The sequence below is a fragment of the Protopterus annectens genome, chromosome 5.part1, assembly GCF_019279795.1.
Source record: "Protopterus annectens isolate FY-2018-M chromosome 5.part1, PAN1.0, whole genome shotgun sequence".
Taxonomy (NCBI): Eukaryota; Metazoa; Chordata; order Ceratodontiformes; family Protopteridae; genus Protopterus; species Protopterus annectens.
This window is the reverse complement of record NC_056736.1, coordinates 795,737,582-795,755,284: the sequence shown is the minus strand read 5'-3', so window position 1 is coordinate 795,755,284 and position 17,703 is coordinate 795,737,582. Positions and strand designations below refer to the sequence as shown.

General features: G+C 37.2%; 1 protein-coding gene across 23 annotated transcripts in view; it reads left to right on the top strand.

Annotated features, from left to right (window-relative positions):
• Nucleotides 1-17,703, top strand: part of ADGRL2 (adhesion G protein-coupled receptor L2) — a 1,061,651-nt gene that overhangs the window by 950,825 nt on the left and 93,123 nt on the right. For 11 of the 23 annotated variants that reach the window (XM_044073432.1, XM_044073424.1, XM_044073430.1 and 8 more), the window contains 2 exons: nt 8,117-8,208; nt 10,233-10,401. In XM_044073432.1, the coding sequence (XP_043929367.1) occupies nt 8,117-8,208; nt 10,233-10,401 (261 nt within the window). Of the gene's footprint in view, nt 1-8,116; nt 8,209-9,182; nt 9,228-9,502; nt 9,530-10,232; nt 10,402-17,703 lie in introns of all 23 variants that reach the window. The other 12 variants (XM_044073413.1, XM_044073426.1, XM_044073412.1 and 9 more) reach the window with 2 other exon arrangements.

Here is a 17,703-nt window from a genome sequence, read left to right as displayed (position 1 = left end):
TGGAGAGACACTGAATTGACTCAGTGTAGTTTCATGCAGTGGGAAAGGGGAGCAAAAAAGAAAGGAAAGTGCCTGCCCTTACATGTATGTGTTATTAGTGTGTAAATAAAAGTGGCAAAGTTCTTGTAGTAGATCACTTTAGAGACAAATAAAGACAGAAAATACAGGTTGGTTCTTATATCTTTTTCATGTCCCTCTGATAAGTTGTTTAATGTCACTCAAATACAATGTAGAACTTGAGAGAAATTATTTCTTTGATAGCTGTGCCATCTGAGCACTAAAGATGTTTAGCATTTTGGTAGATAGTTTTAAAAGAAAGTTTTTCATTCACAGAAGGATGTGTATGAGTTCCTGAAGACATACCCAGCCCTCTGTGGTTTATTGCTTTCTCCTGACTACTTTTAACAATCAGTGTTCTTCATGGTGGTCTATATTTCTGTTCCTGCTGAATTATTCCATCCTGTCTCACCAGTTTAACTAGCTCCACAAAGATTATAATGAGAACCAGTAGGCAACATATCACTGCTTTACTGTCACCTTTATGGCCACCTCCATAACAAAAAAAAAAAAAACTGCCAGCAGTCAGCAGTGGACAGAGTATGTTTTCAAGGAACTAAAAAGTCATGTCTAAAATCAGGAAGTGCAACTCCCTTAAGGATAGGAGCTCTCTAATCAAAGTAAACAGGAAACTAAGAAGACAATAATAGTCCAACATAGCCAGTTACAAGGTCACCTCCCATAATGATAGGAGATCTCTAATTAAACTAAACAGGAACAAGACTAATTACAAGGTCAAGATAGCCTAACAGACTGAAGAGAACCACAAGGCCTTCTACAACTATGTCTAAAACCTTAAAGGCAGCACACATCACTGTGCCGAACTGGTGGTCAGTGGTGCCACTTTCACTGAGCTGAACAACATAGCAAATTTACTGGCCGATGAATGCAGCTCAAATTTCACCCTCCACACACACTCCCCTGCATCTCTCCATGAACTACCTACTAGCATACCCCTCCCAGCTGTTAACAGGGAGCAAGTCCTGGCAGTGTTCTCTAAGGCCAAAAATACAGCCTCGGTGGCCCCTGACAATGTCCTGGGATGCCTTCTGAATAGCTGGAAACATAACCTGTTATGACTACTTGAGTCTTTTTTCAACTATAGCTATAAAAACAGGTGTTGTACCACAAGAATGGAGGACTGCAACTGTTATCCATCTTCACAAGGGTGGACCATCAGCTCACTCCAGAAACTACAGAACTATTAGCCTGACTAGTCTAATATGCAAAGCCATGGAACGAATTGTCATGAAGTGATTAAAAGAGACATAAACAATCTTCAGACATTGTTCCCAAACCAGTTTAACTTTGTCAAGGGGTGATTATGCCTACTAAACCTGTTGGACTTCTTTGAAAAGGTCACCAAAGCAATGGATGAGGGGGACAACAGTGCATACCTCCTACCCAGACCTGGCTAAGGCATTCAATACAATACCCTACTTGGGTATTATTGACAAACTTACCTAACTGGGCATAAGTCCCTTCATAACTTGCTGGATTGCCATCTGACTGACAGAAAGGACCCTGGATGTCAAGCTTGGTGATAGCACCTCCACTAAGAGACCTGTCACTAGCTGAGTACCTCAAGGCCCCATGCTGGGACTTGCTCCTATTTGGCATCTACTTCTCATAGGTAAAGATTAATGTCAAGGGCCTTTAACTGACCAAGTTCACAGATGACTGCAAATTGAAAGCTGTCATAGATTCCCTCTCATGACCTAAACGTCTTACATGGAGATCTAACACACACAACTAACTGGTGTCAAATGCACAGACAAGAAACTTAATACCAAGAAATGCATTGTAGTACCTTTTAGGAAAATTGCAACCCAGGCTAATTACTCCATCATTAAGACACCTCTAAGAGCTGACCTAGTAGTCAGGGATCTGGAAACATATGTAGACAGTAATCTGGCTTTTGACCAACATGTGGCTAAGGTAGTAAGAAAATCATCCTATGTTGCCCATCTTGTAAGTAAGAGCATGGCATCCATGTCCATGGAATTCATAGTGCCACTTTATTCGGCCATTATTAGACCCATCATTGAGTGTAATGCCCCCTTTGTCATGCACCTAACCAGACATATGCAGCAGCTGTAATGCCCACAAAGGTTCATTACCATTAGAACCCAATATATAAACACATTGTCCAATACAGATCACCATAAAGCCCTGTTTCTGTACTCTGTCTGCTACAGGTTACTGAGAGGCAGTCTATGCCTGGCATAGAAGGCATCTTCAGATCCAGCTCTGATGGATCTTTTCCGCATCCACAATGTGAACAGCATTAGGATCACTAGATCCAAGAATTTATTTTGTGCTTGTGACCTGTGTGTGACACTTTGGTGAGATAGATATGTGTCTCAGAGGATCCACATGCTCTGGAATAAGCTCCCCATCCATGTGAAGCTGAGCCCATCCATAACCCTGTTTAAGCATAACCTTGAGCAATGGTTGGAAAATCAGGAATTAACCACAAGTTTGGCTTCCCATGTCTCTGATAGAGGAAGACATAATGCCCAAACTAACATCCCTCCACATAACCTCTAGAAACTTTCTACTGACATACCCCCTCCTAATAATCACCCATAATACGTAGGGACATGATTAGGTTGAATTGCACAGCTAGCCTTATAAAGGCCGTGGTAGTCATAAGCCTAGTATGTAGCTGTGAATATATGAGCTACGAACCTGTAAGAAAATATAGCCATAGCTGTCTTGCCTATTTTGTGAAATAACATTTTGGGAAAAATAGTGGGCTCATTGTGGTATCCAGAGGTGTGTCAGAACATAAACCAGTTTGAAGCAGGCAGTGGTTTTGGTTAGCTAGGGAACTGTAGCAACAATGATATGTGGTTGATTTGTCATGCAGATGAACTTGGTGTTTCTGAAAAGTACCCCTGAGCCTACAGTGCAGCATGTTTCTTTTCAGTATCTTCAGATCAAGCTGATGTGTGAGTATTGCTCCTTGAGAGTAGGCAGCCTGTCTGCTTCCACTATGCACTGGGCTGCTACACAAACTTTATCTGGCTTTGCAGAGATGGTAGTCAGTCATGACCACTTCCACCCTGTAACAGAGGCATAAGTGTACTTTTAATCTCACTCGATTGTTGAAACTAATGTCTTTATCATTTCATTTTGTAGCTGGGTAAACAAATCAATAAGTGTGTAGAGGGCCTAGGAGCAGTGTGTGTACAGTCTTGTTCTTTTTCTTCTCTGTTGTAGATTCTGAAGGATGTGAGAGAGTGTTAGTACAAAAAGATGGATGTACAACCTGAAGACTAAATGGAATCTTTAAAATGAAGGGTTAGAAAGAAAGCTGTTAAAACAGAAACACTCACTGCAGCCTGTGATTAAGGATTTAGGCTTGCCTTGGTATTATATCACTCATATCAGTGATGTTTATTGTCTGAATCAAAACAAGCAGTCAAAAATAAAATAATAATATTGCTGATGTAGCCTTTACATATTGGTCCAGTCCTGACCCCCAAACAGATGATTACCAGGCTATCCCATGTATATCTAACCTCTTTAAATGAGCAATATCATTGCTAGAAATAAGTGTGTGGCAAAAATAAGGAGAATATTGTAGTCTTATTTAAAAATTGATGTGCATATTTCTTTTGTGACACAAACATGTCTTGCATGGGACATGAAAATTACTGATCTTTAGAATCATGTCCAAAATTTATTGTTAACCATTTTGTTTTGCTGTAATTATGTTATCATTTAAAGCATGCTTTCCATAGGTTCATAGGTGTTTACTAGGCTAATGACCACAGGGGCCTTTTTAAGCCTAGCCATGCATCCCAAATCTCTGACAAGTTCTGGTACCCTTGATAAATGTATGCAGGGGCTTGGGAGATGAAACATTTACAAGCAGAGGCCTGGGAGATGAAACATTTATAGGTTGCCTCTGTCCATTAGAGACATAGGTGCCAAACCAGGGATGAACTTCCCATTACTCATCCAGTTGTCCAAGTTGCACTTGACTTAGGTTAGGTAGGAACTCTGCTTCACACGAATGGGGAGCCTGTTCCAGAGACGGGGTAGTCTCTGGGATACTTATGTCTCTCCAGCCAGTCTTGTTTATGTCACAGGCAAGGTTTAAGTCTTTAGAACAGCTAATTCTGGTGCTGCTTGTTTTGTGGATATACAGGAAGTCCATCAGAGTAGGGTCTGACAATGCCCTATATGCCAGGCATAGATCTCCCCTCAACAACTTGTAGCAGACAGAATACAGGGATAGGGCCTTGAGGCAGTCTGCACAGGACATTTTGCTTATGCCTGGTATTCTTTTAGTGTGGAACCTCTGTGGACATAGCTAAAAAAATGCCTTGGTAGACTTTATTTGTCCTCTGAGTTTTGTTTAGTGTGATGAGAGTTTTTTATTTTTCTGCTGGATGCTGAACCTCCTAATTTTTGCCATGATTTCTTCCTTCTGTTGTACAGCCTATTGATTTCATGATTCCACCAGAGTGGCTTATTTTTTGAGTTAGTTCTGTACTTCTTCCTGGTGGGTACAGATGCCTGTATGCAGCTGTTAATGATTCTGATAAAAAAATAAAGATACTTTACTTTTTGGTTGCTTCAGTTGAACTATACTTATTAAATACAGCAAACTTGTTTTTGTATGTATTGTAGGCTGAGCAGCTGTCCGTTTTCTTCCTGATCCATGTCCTACGATTTAGAATTCTAATGATGTAATTGTTAGTACAGTTTAATTTGAAGTGGGTATTTTTTCTGTAATCTGTATCAGATTTCACCATACAAATGCAATACAATCAGTCAGTCAGACAATAAATCAACCAAAAATGCAGCTATATTCAAGTAAAGCAAATTAAAACAGAAGATTCTGTGTAAAGTTTTTAATGAATGGCACACTGTATAGTAATGTAGATGTAACACTAGTAGTTGTCTACAGTGGGATAATAAAAATGTACACTTTACAAGGAATCTTATTCTGTTCTGATTTGATTTTACTTGAATAAAACTGCATTTATTTACTTATTGTCTGACTGAGACTGTTGCATTTATGTGTTGGTCTGCTATTGACTAAAAAAATACACACTACAACAAACTGTACTAACAATTACATCATTAGAATTCTGAGTCACGTGACATGGAATCAGAAAGAAACCAGACAGCTGCTCACCCTACAGTAATTTCAAACACGTTTACTATACTTAATAAGTATACTTCCACTTCAGTAATGAAAGGAAAATATTTTCTTTTATAATCAGAGAGGCCTCTTTACATAATATCAGCATAATTGCAACAAAAAGAAATGGTAACAAAAAACTTTGCACATCATCTTTAATGTAAAATGTTTTAAGCCAGTTTATTTTTTTCTCAGAAGCTCAAACATGCTTGTCTGTGTATCAGTGACATGGCTAAGAATGTTTAATCTGCCAGTTTATTTCTGACAGAAGTGTTTTGCCTTTGTTCTTATAAAATTATTTTCTTGTAATATTTTGATTATGTGAAGTTTGAATTAAAAGTTATTTACAACCCTACATTTTTTCGATACGTGCCTTGATTTACTTATTTGTTTGCATTTGTTTTCTGGGATAGAGCACTGATCTCCATGGACCTTATTCACACTCAGAGTCACACAGTTAGACAACAGAGGCTGATCCACTTGACAACAGAGATCCTGAACATTTCTGCCTATATCTTGGTGACCATTTCAGTCGGGTGTGAAAGCCATCTTAAACCACATCTCTTTTGACCTTACCCTAGCAGCTTTCCATCGACACACACACACACACACACACACACACACACACACACACACACACACACACACACACACACACACACACAAACAAATCCTCTTTGAATAAGGAACAAATGGCAATATGTGCCAGTGTGCAGGTATGCATGCCTGAGAAGAACTGGCAAACTGAACTGTGGTAGGTCGCTTCAGTCATTTTGTCTTTCTAAAACAACAGTAACCTCAAGGACTTCATTCAGATCCAAATGTGACCCTCATTAGCCAGTTAGTGAAGGACATTGTACATTACTTGTTAACATGAGACAGAAAGAACCTTCAAGAAAAAAATGGAATAGGTGTAACAAAAGTCTGATGAAAGATGTATAAGAAAGTTTACTAAGTTAAGAACTTCTCCAGTACATGGGGGGGGGGGGGGGTGAAAATGTAGAGCAAATTGTCCATAACTCTATCTGAAGTGAATGTTTCCATGATATGCTGTACTGCAGATTTATTTGTTTTGTGTAATATAATGCTAAATTAGAATTCCAAGCAAAAAAATTTAGGAAGCTTTGTTATATATAACAAATAACCAGTGTTGCTGTACTGGATTCTATGCTATCTGAATTACTTTGCCTCTTTCATTCCGTCTATTACTTAATTGCTTTTTTCATTGATGCTTGCTTAATGTAAATCTCCTCCATGATTTTATTCATTTAATTCCTCCCAACAAAGTGATTATTTTCCCCCAACACACAAACACACCCATCAGAAGTATAGGTCTTGTGTGTTATACTTTTTGCCTTCCCTGACCCAAGACTGGCTTGACACCATTCCTCATGCCTGTTCTCCCTACGCTCAGTCCATCTGATGCTTGTATTTCAATTGTCCATTGACATATATCCGCAGAAAGGTCAGTTTGAAAGCTGTACTGTAAAGTATTCTTGCATTCCATTTTATTGGCTTTACTGGCACTTTATAGAAAATTACACATTCACAGCATGTAATTCTGTAATGCTTGCCTTTTTCCTTAGAGTTTTTCACAAGTTTCATTAATTTGTAGTGTGTCCTAATCTCATCTGGCTCTTCCCTTCTTCACACAGCCAGTGATTATGTTCATTTTATTAAGCTCGTTATATGCTGCTGTACCTGAATTGATACATCTTGCTCTTTTTTGTGCACCACTTCCCATTGTTGTTCGTTTCTGCATTTCTATCATTTCCTCAAAGCAGGAAGAGCAAATTGACCATTTTGCTTCCTAGTTTATTTCCTCTAGCCACTAATTTAATGTAAACAAAGAATGACCTCTGTTTGCAGATGTCTGCATTTTGGCTTAAGTCATTCTGGTAGCTTTTCATATTGTGAATGTCATAGTGGTTAAACTGTTTAGCACTGACATTTGGAAAGTAGTTGGTCCTGTTTTATAGGATGATTTTTTTTGAAACAGCTTGTTCAGAGATGTTAACAGCTGCCTCAGTGTTTTTCATATACAGTTTTGTGATCCTTCAGTTTCAGCTCCTGCAGGAACATAAGTAGTTGTGTTCTAATTTATGTAGCATATGCCTACAGAATTTGCCATTAAAGTACACAGGCTTTTTCTCATGTCAGCCTATTGATCCTAGTGGAAGAATAAAACTCCATGGAATGCAACATGCTGTAACCTTGTCTGAACCTATTGTGCACGTTACTTTGGGGAGGTTTAATACAGTATTGAAACCACACAGCCAGATTGATGCAAAGCCTTCTCTTTCCCCAAGGAAATGCAGACTTACAATAGACACTACAAGAATCAATTACATTTTCTGCATTGCCCTTTAGAAAATCATCATGTTTAATAGTATTGAAGAGAAAATAAAACAGCATGATTATGGGAAGCTAACATTCTTTTCTAATTTGCATTTATGTTTAGTCTTTCACTTCTAAAGCTTAACTCATTCAGAATCTGCATTCCAGAAGTACATTTTAGAGTTCTTTCAGTGTTTCTCATACAGTGCATGAGGTACTTGCTGCTGTTACCTGAGAACACTGTAACTGTGCACATTCGCACAAGGTCAGTTCAGCTTTGGCTAAACATTATTCCTAACCTCCATTTTTTTGTGCAAACTGTCATCTCAGTGATGATTTTGTACTGTAGTATCAGGTGCTCAAAGAGTCGTGTCTGCTCTGTGCAGTAAATGATTAGCATTCTTGTGTTATTAGTGATGTAGTAGAATGAGTAAATAATTTTGTAACTACAGCCTGTGGTTATGCTATATTTTCTTAAGATTCTATTTCAGTGGCTTGGATTTTTTTCCTGTTTAGTTAGGCTTTTCAAGCAGTGAGTTGTATTCTTATCTGTTTTGACAGCTGAACCTTATCTTTCTGGTGATCACAATGGTTAAAATGGCAAAGCATTCGACCACTTTGAAACCAGACTCCAGCAGGTTGGAAAACATTAAGTAAGTGTTTTTGTTTAAGTTCTAGGAACTGATTATTTTATGATTGCTGTACTGATGAAGACTGGCTTCCGTGGGGAACATTAAACTTGGTCTCCAAGCAACAGCAAGTGCCAAATAGAGCAAGCTGTACCAATCACACTGCTGTCACATTGTTACCATAAGGTCACACATGCAGACCAAAAATAGATAATTTTTGGATTAATCTAGTGCCAGTAAATTGTTGTTTTTATCCTTCACAGGAATGCTTAGCTATGTAGTGATTTCATTTGCATTTAAATGTAGTTGAAATGGTTTCCTTGTTTGCATGGCTGATATGATTATGTTGAGTTTGTTTAGTTAAATGACTTTCTGATTTAGGGATTCTAAGCAGTTTTTATTTGTAATCCTTTAGAGAACTGATTCTATTACTATTGTTAACTTGGTGATTATCATTTTTTTTTATAATAATTGAACAAATATTTACTTTCTCCCTGATGCCATATTAAAGCTGCAGTATCCCTTTTCTCATTCCGCCAGTGAGAAATATGCAAGTCAACTTTGTAGTAGCCCTTAGGTGGCTTGCAGGCTATTTTATCACAGTGGAATTTCAGTATGTCGAAATTCCCTTAATAGTCTAAGGATTAATAATCGCTTAACTCGCCTAAGTGTCATGCAAAAACTGTCATAAACGTAAGATAAATTTAAAAAAAGGCATTTTAATTTTGTCTTTCCAAAGGGATAGTGCATCTTAGAATATGCAGTGATGAAAAGAGAAGTTTAATCTAAAACTGGCTGTATTTTGCAGGCATAAAGTAACTCAAAATGATGTGGGTCATATTTTATAAGCAAGTGTAGCATTTAGCAAGAATATAATACTCAAGTAACTAGTGTGACATTAGCTTCACTGCATGTTGTCTGGTGAGAGAGAGAGAGAGCGCTAATCTTTAGCATCTCTCTTTTCTCCCTTCTCCTCTTCTTTCCTTCATCGTCACCAGTAATGTCCATGTTTGCGATGGCTACTATAACACAGACTTGCCCGGGTAAGCCAGAACCCTCCATTAACAAATTTATAGCATGACTTTTTTTCTGACATAAACCACTAATATAAATTGCCCTGTATTTTATAGTCCATGTTTATATTTACTTTTGAAGTAAAAGTATGTAATTCAGTAATAATTTACCTGCTTGGATCTGCTGCTTTTTAGTATTGTGAAATCGTTTTTTTATTTGAAACAAAATGCTTACATATCATATTTTGTTTAATTCCAGCTGTCTAATTATTTTGTTTCTCTTTTCTGCTTAAAATGCTTTCTAGCTATGAAGATAATAAGCCATTTATCAAGTAAGATCATAAGCTAGATGTCAACTGTACAACTGACCCGTCACTTTCCCCATTCTGTGCTTCTTCTTCTAGCTTTCTTTCCCGTTTGCTTAAAACCATTAATGCTAGGATATCTTGTTTTTTCTGTATCACAAATCCATTCTCTTTTTAATTTATTTTAATTGTTACAATCTCCTGCAAGTAAAACTACTAAATATATTCTTACAAGCAGGACAGACATTTAGTTTACTTTCAGCCATTCATTTTCTGTATTTTCTGTTTCTAGTATTCTACTTTTTCATTGCCCTTGTTAGACTTCATTAAGTGGAAGACAGTGACTTTGTTGAATAAGTTGTAAAGCAGTTATTGATGAGTGATTCTGATTAGTTTTATTCCTTTGCTAAATATGTCAAAAAGGTAGTTTGAGTAATTGAAGCATATGGTGCTGTGCTATATTTAAAAATAAACTTTTAATTATTCCACGCTATTTTTCCATTAAGTAGCAAGCACTCAGGGAAAGCTTCAAATGAATTGCATATTGTAACACAAGAAATTAGCATACAGTGATTGAGCTTTTATGATATTACAGGTTGCAGTCAGCAGAACTAATTTAATATGCCCAGAATGTAGTACAGAGCAGATAATAAATGGTGCTTGATGTAGGTCTGTATCTCTTTTAATTGTACATAAGTAATATACCACTGAAGTAACATGTTTCTTTCAGGTCCTGGGTCATTGGTGCTTTTGGTCTTCTTTGTCTCCTTGGCCTAACTTGGTCATTTGGACTGCTTTTCATTAATGAAGAATCGGTTGTGATGGCATACCTGTTCACAGTATTCAATGCTTTCCAAGGGATGTTTATTTTCATATTCCACTGTGTTCTTCAAAAGAAAGTAAGTTCTTCTGTTTCTTTTTGTTTCTCACTTAAGGTGACTATGTAAACCAATATTTGGATACTAAAGTTGTTTAAAGTATAATAAAAATAAGAATGGATAGCAAGTTTACCGTGTATGTATGACCCCCCCCCAAGCAGAATTGACATCAAGAGCTGTATTGTAATTCAGAAATTAAAAGTGTAGGTATTTAAAAGTGGTAGCTGTAATACTAATATCTGTAGCACACTGCACTATGGGCTAATGCGGTAGCAAGCATTGCCATGGTGTGTCACATTGCCATAACAGGCAAGGGCTAATGCAGTAATAGTAACCAGAGCCATAATGTGTTGCATTGCCTTAACACGAGGGACAATTGTAGAAGTAGCAGTAAGCAAAGATTTGATGTGTTGTATTGCCGTATTAGGATTTGGTATTGTCTCAGCTCTGAGCACTGCTTTCTTAGCTGTAGGTTTCGATATGTTGAACATTCTGTTTTTAGAAACATCTTTGGAATGGTGTGATTCTCATGGTAGTCTGCTTGTTTGTCCTCGTTGGCCAAAAATGTGTTTGCTTTATTATTGTTCCTGTTTTTTTTCTGGTATTAGTATTTCACTGTGCTTTGACTTATAAATGTAGTAAATAGTAGTACGGAAGCACAGTGGTTACTTTTTACTAATGTACATTTTCGACATTCAGGGTTCTAACAAAAAAAAAAAGAACTTCCTGGGTTCAAGTCTTCTGGTTACTGGTTTTGTGTTGTTTGCATACTGAACGAGTGAGCTGTAGAAAGCACAAGTCCAAGGCTGACAATAAAAAATGTAAATTTAATGAAGTAAGCACACGCTTTCGGAGAACTCAATGGCGCTCCTTCCTCAGACATAAAAGTTTTACATCTCTGAATAACAACCACATTTTTATACAATCAATTATGCTAATTAAGTGTGTTCAAACTGACAAATCACATAGACCCTAAGGGGGTGTGTTCCTATTACTAGCACCAGCAAGCAAAGTACTTTTGTCCTAAAAGGTGCAAGTATAACAAACTAAAATCCTACTGCACCATAATTAAAAACCAATACAAAAAAGATTATTATAATCTTAAATAATCATCGATCCAATTAACTTCTCATTAAACCTATAAGCTTAAAACCATAAAAACGATAAAAACGATGAAAACATATGTTCAACCTACTCATATTATCTTTATCAGCTTTTTAGAATTTACTTACAATCTACAGGAACATCGTATTAGTTTCCTAGACATTTTGTTGACTAAGGATTACATAAGTCAAAGCCTTAGGAGTGATATTTACAGGAAACCCACTTATTCTAATGCATTCCTTTACTACACTAGTAGCCATCCCAAACATCAGAAAAGAGCGGTCGTAAAAGGGCAGATGGTTAGGGCCGCTAGGATGGTTTCAGATCACGAAGATTTTTTAGTTGAATGTGAGCGTTTAACTGGCATGTTTATTAATAGAGGGTATCCTTCAAGCCTTGTTTTTGACATAAAATCAGAAGTCACCAGTAAAAGGAGTTTAGGTTTTTATAAACCAATTTTGTCTATGGTTAGACATGCCTCACATGGTGACAACATAGAGAACAGTGTTTCACTTAAGAACCAAACAGCCCCTTTTGCTACTAGATTTTTGTGTACCTTTAGTTTAGACCATTTGGCTATTTCCAAAGTGCTAAATAAGAATTGGTCCTTGCTTATTGAAGACCCTTATTTACTTAATAAGTTTGGTGACAGCCCTAAAGTTACCTTTAGGAGAGGGCAAAATTTGAAATCATTGTTAGAGGTTAAACCAAAAATTATGAAAGTTCACAAGGTAGGCATGACAAAGTGTGGGTCATGCAAGCAGTGTAAACATGTGTGCATAGATGCTAAGATTAGGCTGAGAGACCAGGTCTATAAAATTAATGGCAAATTTAATTGTGAGACCAGGGGCATTGATTATGCGGCTAGCTGTCAAAGATGCAACGCATTTTATATCGGTAAAACTGAAAGGAAAATCAAGCAGCGCATCTATGAGCACATATATGCCATAGCTAGAGGCGATCATAACAACGCCCTTGCTAGACATATTGGTTATTGCCCTGAACATTTGTTCAAGTTTACAGTTGTGAATAAAGTTGATTGTGACATTAGAGGTGGTCCTTGGCAAAATCTTTTGGAAATCTGTGAACTTTTCTGGCAGATTCGCACAGCCACCTATGTATACCCAGGTCTGAATGACCATGTGTCTATCAGTTGTATCTTGAATTTGTCTTTAAAAAGATAATATGGGTAGGTTGAACATATGTTTTCATCGTTTTTATCGTTTTTATGGTTTTAAGCTTATAGGTTTAATGAGAAGTTAATTGGATCGATGATTATTTAAGATTATAATAATCTTTTTTGTATTGGTTTTTAATTATGGTGCAGTAGGATTTTAGTTTGTTATACTTGCAACTTTTAAGACGAAAGTACTTTGTTTGCTGGTGCTAGTAATAGGAACACACCCCCTTATGGGTCTAAGTGATTTGTTAGTTTGAACACACTTAATTAGCATAATTGATTGTATAAAAATGTGGTTGTTATTCAGAGATGTAAAACCTTTTTGTCTGAGGAAGGAGCGCCATTGAGTTCTCCGAAAGCATATGCTTACTTCATTAAATTTACATTTTTTATTGTCAGCCTTGGACTTGTGCTTTCTACAGCTCACTCATTTGGTTTACCTGGTTTGTCATTTGTTTAGTGCTTTTTGGTTTACCTTGTTTGCATACTGTCCCAGTTTTACTCTCTTTACCCTGATCTAAACAGCAGGTCTGATGTATGTTTTCACTGTGCTTCATTTAGTCTTGTTATTAACAAGATAGTTGCAAGACGTGAGTATGCTAATGTAGTGGTTTTATTTCTGATTGCGTCATCAGTTATGCAGGGTCATTAAGCAAATGCTTATCATGGAGTAGCAGCTTGGGCATGTGGCGATAGTGAGACTATGGAAGAAGCCAGCCTCTTTCATCTTTGGTATGACGGATGGCGGCTAAAACTCATCATAGGGTTTGACTTCAGATAGAAGTCAGTGGGTAGTGAAGCCTAGGGGGTATTTCAGTCTAGGTGTTATGCTGAGCTACAAACAACATACTGAAATTAGTTTATCTCAAAGCTGCTTCATGGTAGTGCACAGAGCAATGTCAGGGGCTTAGAAATACAGCAGTAAACTTAAATGTCCCAACATCCTTCTTGCAGATAGCAACCAATATCTAAGCATGTTACCTACAAAGTCACATCAATTTTGAGAATAGAGTTCTTTTGGTCTATGTTGTTGCAGCCTCTCAGGTGGTGCATTTAGAGAATCAGGAATAAGACAGCAGATCCCCCATATCATAATGTGCATGGGAGGGGGGGGTAGCAGGGGAAAGAGTACCCTTGCAAAATCCTTGTGTTAACTAATTTATTTACCCAAGCAATCATCCAGAGTGGTGGGCTGAGAAACTGAGATTTGTAGACCCAAACTGGAATATAGAGCTTGGTGGTTATGTAGAGAGCAAGGCTTTTAACATAGATGGTCTGAAAGAGGCATACCAAAACGTTGAATAAACAAGTTGATAAAAAAGTAAGTTGGAAAAGCATCTAGAAAAATGCTTTTTCAATTTAGCAGAAGAAAGGGCTCACATAATCCTTTTGAAGCATAGTTGCTAAAACTGCAAAGACACTGAATTACAGTTACCAAATGAGTATGAGGGTGGATTGCTTAAGTGGAAAAGAGAATGCTGTACTTAAACAAATAGAAGCAAAATGCCAACTTCTCTGCATGGCACAAGACCAACGGTGCTCCCCGTGAAATTGTACTGCCTTGGAGGCATATGAAGACATGTAGTTTTGTGTTTGGAGTTTTGATGAGCTGTGATTCAAAAGGATGAATGAAGCTGGAGGAAAAATAACTGGATTGAGATTGTGTGGACCCCTACAGGTCACAAATAACTTTCTGCAAATGTATGTGTTGTTGGTGACAGTACAAGAACATTTTTGGTGAATTCACTAGAGCTGTGATAGTGAAACATATTGCAAAATGTCACTGAAATTGTGTTTCTTGTACAACACCACTGATGTTTCCTGCCATAGAGAGTTATCATTCACACACTGTGTGTGTGAATCAGCCCAGATTGCAGAATGCAGCTATGGCATAGTTTGCGACCATAGCAGAGCCTGCCTTACAATTCTTTTACTAAAGTTTTCCCTAAAGAAGAAGTTAGTATTCCATTGTTGTGTATCAGATGTTACTTACACTTGCAGCTGATACATCACGCTGTCTTTAGGTTTATTTATGTCATGCTGTAATGTTTTATTTCTTCTTCTGATAAGCAAGTCTTGGAAGTTTTATTCACTATAGATACATAAAAAGCCACAGATTTTTTTTTTCGAATTGTGCTGATAGAGAAGAGAGAAAACAGTCATCAGATATTAGCTGCTTTCAAGAAGGAGATATAGCCCCATTTCACCTTACTGATTTTGGGCAAATTTATCACTTTAAGCACCACAAATAATGTCTGTATTCCTGACAGGGCCAGCTTTCACAGAACTGTATTTGGAAAGCACCAGAATGTATTCCCTGCTTGCCACTGAAAAGTGATACTTGAGTTGTCCAGTGGGCTTACCTGGTTAACTTCTTCTTCTTTCGGCTTTTTCTGGTTAGGGGTCACCATAGTGGATCACCTGTCCGCTCATGATTAACAAATAATTAAAAAAAAGGTTAATGGGGTTTCTGTGGAATACATATAACGACTATGCTCCTAGTTCTTTTTCTGATTTCTTTTGTCTTCACATTGACTTTGACAGACATGGCTGTTATCCTAACCTCATGAATATTGAGGGAGTTTTAATGAAGGATTATGAATGAACTTGTTTGAAGAAAGTCTATGTCCTTTGGGTTCACCTTCTTATCCTGCAGTAGATATTTTTTTCATTTCAGTATAGTTAGCAACAGATGTAAAACGCCATGGGCTGTTTTCATGGAGAAGATTCACTGTGAAAGTCACATTGCATGCCGTCTACTACATTTTGTCCTCTATTTCGTGCCTAAGAGGTTATTACTTTTGCCACATGGTTGAAATCCATTAACCTTCCTACTTTTACCAGGTAGGAAGGTAAGCATTACCTGCTTAGATTCTAAAGCCTTATCGTTCTTCTTATCCGATTGCTGAGACATCACGGTTTCTCTGGGGCATTGTTAGATCTTAGGAGTGCAAGCATTCAGCCTTTGAATGATCTAGATTAAAAAAAAATAAATAAATAAAAACAACAAAAAAAACTTTTGTTTAAAACCATTATTGCTAAACAATGCAGCTGTCAAATAACTTCATGAACAACTTTACAGCCTTATCTGTACTGCCTTTTATTAGAGAAAACAGCATTGATATGTTGTGGTTAATGCTACACCTTGTCCCAGACTCAGTTCTAGCACATAGAAGAAGGGAAGTCCGGAGCATTACCTATGAATGGAATGACCAATGATAGTATAAACATTTGGCTGCCAAAAGCAAGAATAACAGAGAAGTGAATGAGAGACTGTGCTTTCTATGATACACAAGAAGTAGAGAATATAATGGTAGCTGCAGTTGCATCTTGCAAGACACATAAAAATGTATCCCTAATACTGTCTACCTTAATTTCTAATCTGCAAAATACTGATATCTAGCTCTGTGCAAAATACTGGAGAATGCATTTCGTCTGGCAGGCTACAGTGAGCATTTTATGTAAGAATGTAAAATGTCAGTCTAACTTAAAAGGTTTTATTTGTCTGCATTTTTCTTTCTTTTTGTGTTTTTGTATGCATGTATATAGTGTGTGTGTGTGTGTGTGTGTGTGTGTGTGTGTGTGTGTGTGTGTGTGTGTGTGTGTGTGTGTGTGTATATGTATATCTGTGTATATATATGTGTGTGTGTGTGAATGGATTTTATTGCATGCTGAAATGGGAGTGTTTTCCATCACTGATTCAGTTTTACATGATTTGATAAACTGTAAGTTCATTACATTGACCACTATATAATTTGAGGGTTATTGCCCTTTTTTAAGTTTCTGTGACCCTCGAGTTAGTATATTTAATTTCCAAGGGTGTGGGTTCATAACCCCCACTTTGGGGTGGTATGGGGAAGGGGAAGCTTCCTACATAAAAAGCTGTTTTTTTTTGTTTTACTTTTCAAAATCACAAATGTAGCTTGTGGTTTACATTTGCGATTGTTTTAGTGATGTGTGTCTTTGTGTGTGTTTCTATCTATAAATATATCAGTATATATATATATATATATATATATATATATATATATATGGGTTTACTACGGTTGATTGAAAACTCACTTGATTGGAAATGAAATTACTCGGACCACTTCACTGAAAACTCACTTGACTGAAACTCATTTTGTTGAAAGTCATAAATGGCCTTTTCCAACCTGTAGTGCAACCCTGGAGTTACTATATAAAGTAAGGGGGGTGTGGGGGGCAAAGCCCCCCACATATCTTGGTTATATAATCTCTTTTGGAAGCAGTTATTTATTGCATTTATAAGTATCACTGTGTATAGTTTAAAATGTTTGTAATATGTAGGGGGCTACGCCCCCCATCCCCCCTTACTTTATATACTAACTCCAGGGTCGCACTACAGAGGGGAAAATGCCATTTATGACTTTCAACAAAATGAGTTTCAAGTGTGCTTTCAGTGAAGTAGTCCTAGTAATTTCTTTTTCAGTCAAGTGAGTTTTCAGTCAACTGTAGTAGACCCATATATATATATATATATATATATATATATATATATATATATATATATATACATACATATATGTGTGTGTGTGTGTGTGTGTGGACCAGTTAGTAATAGTCGAATGGACATCATAATGATATTTCGAATATCGACCAGCTGATCTTAAAACATGAATCATCGACGTGTATGCTCCACAGATTTCCCTGGGCCGGGCTAAACCAACAAGTGTTTTTGCAGGTGGGCAAGCTCCCTCTCCCACCCCATACCCTAATTATAATGTATGTAGTAACTCCCTAATTCTGAGATCACACAACCCCCTGGGTAAGTGAATTTCCCCCGACCTAGTCAATGTGATGTAAATGTCAACCAAATACACATCTACATTGTACATGTTTGGAAAGTAATACATATGAGTCTAATCTAGAAGTCTGAGTCTACACATTGACTAGCTGAACATCAACCCAACAGCATCAAAAGAAGGAGGGAAGTCTAGTATATGAAATTGCAGAACAGTGAGTTAGAATATATAATTAGCAGGTTGTGTGTGGGGTGTGCAGGGGACTGCAATAATTAT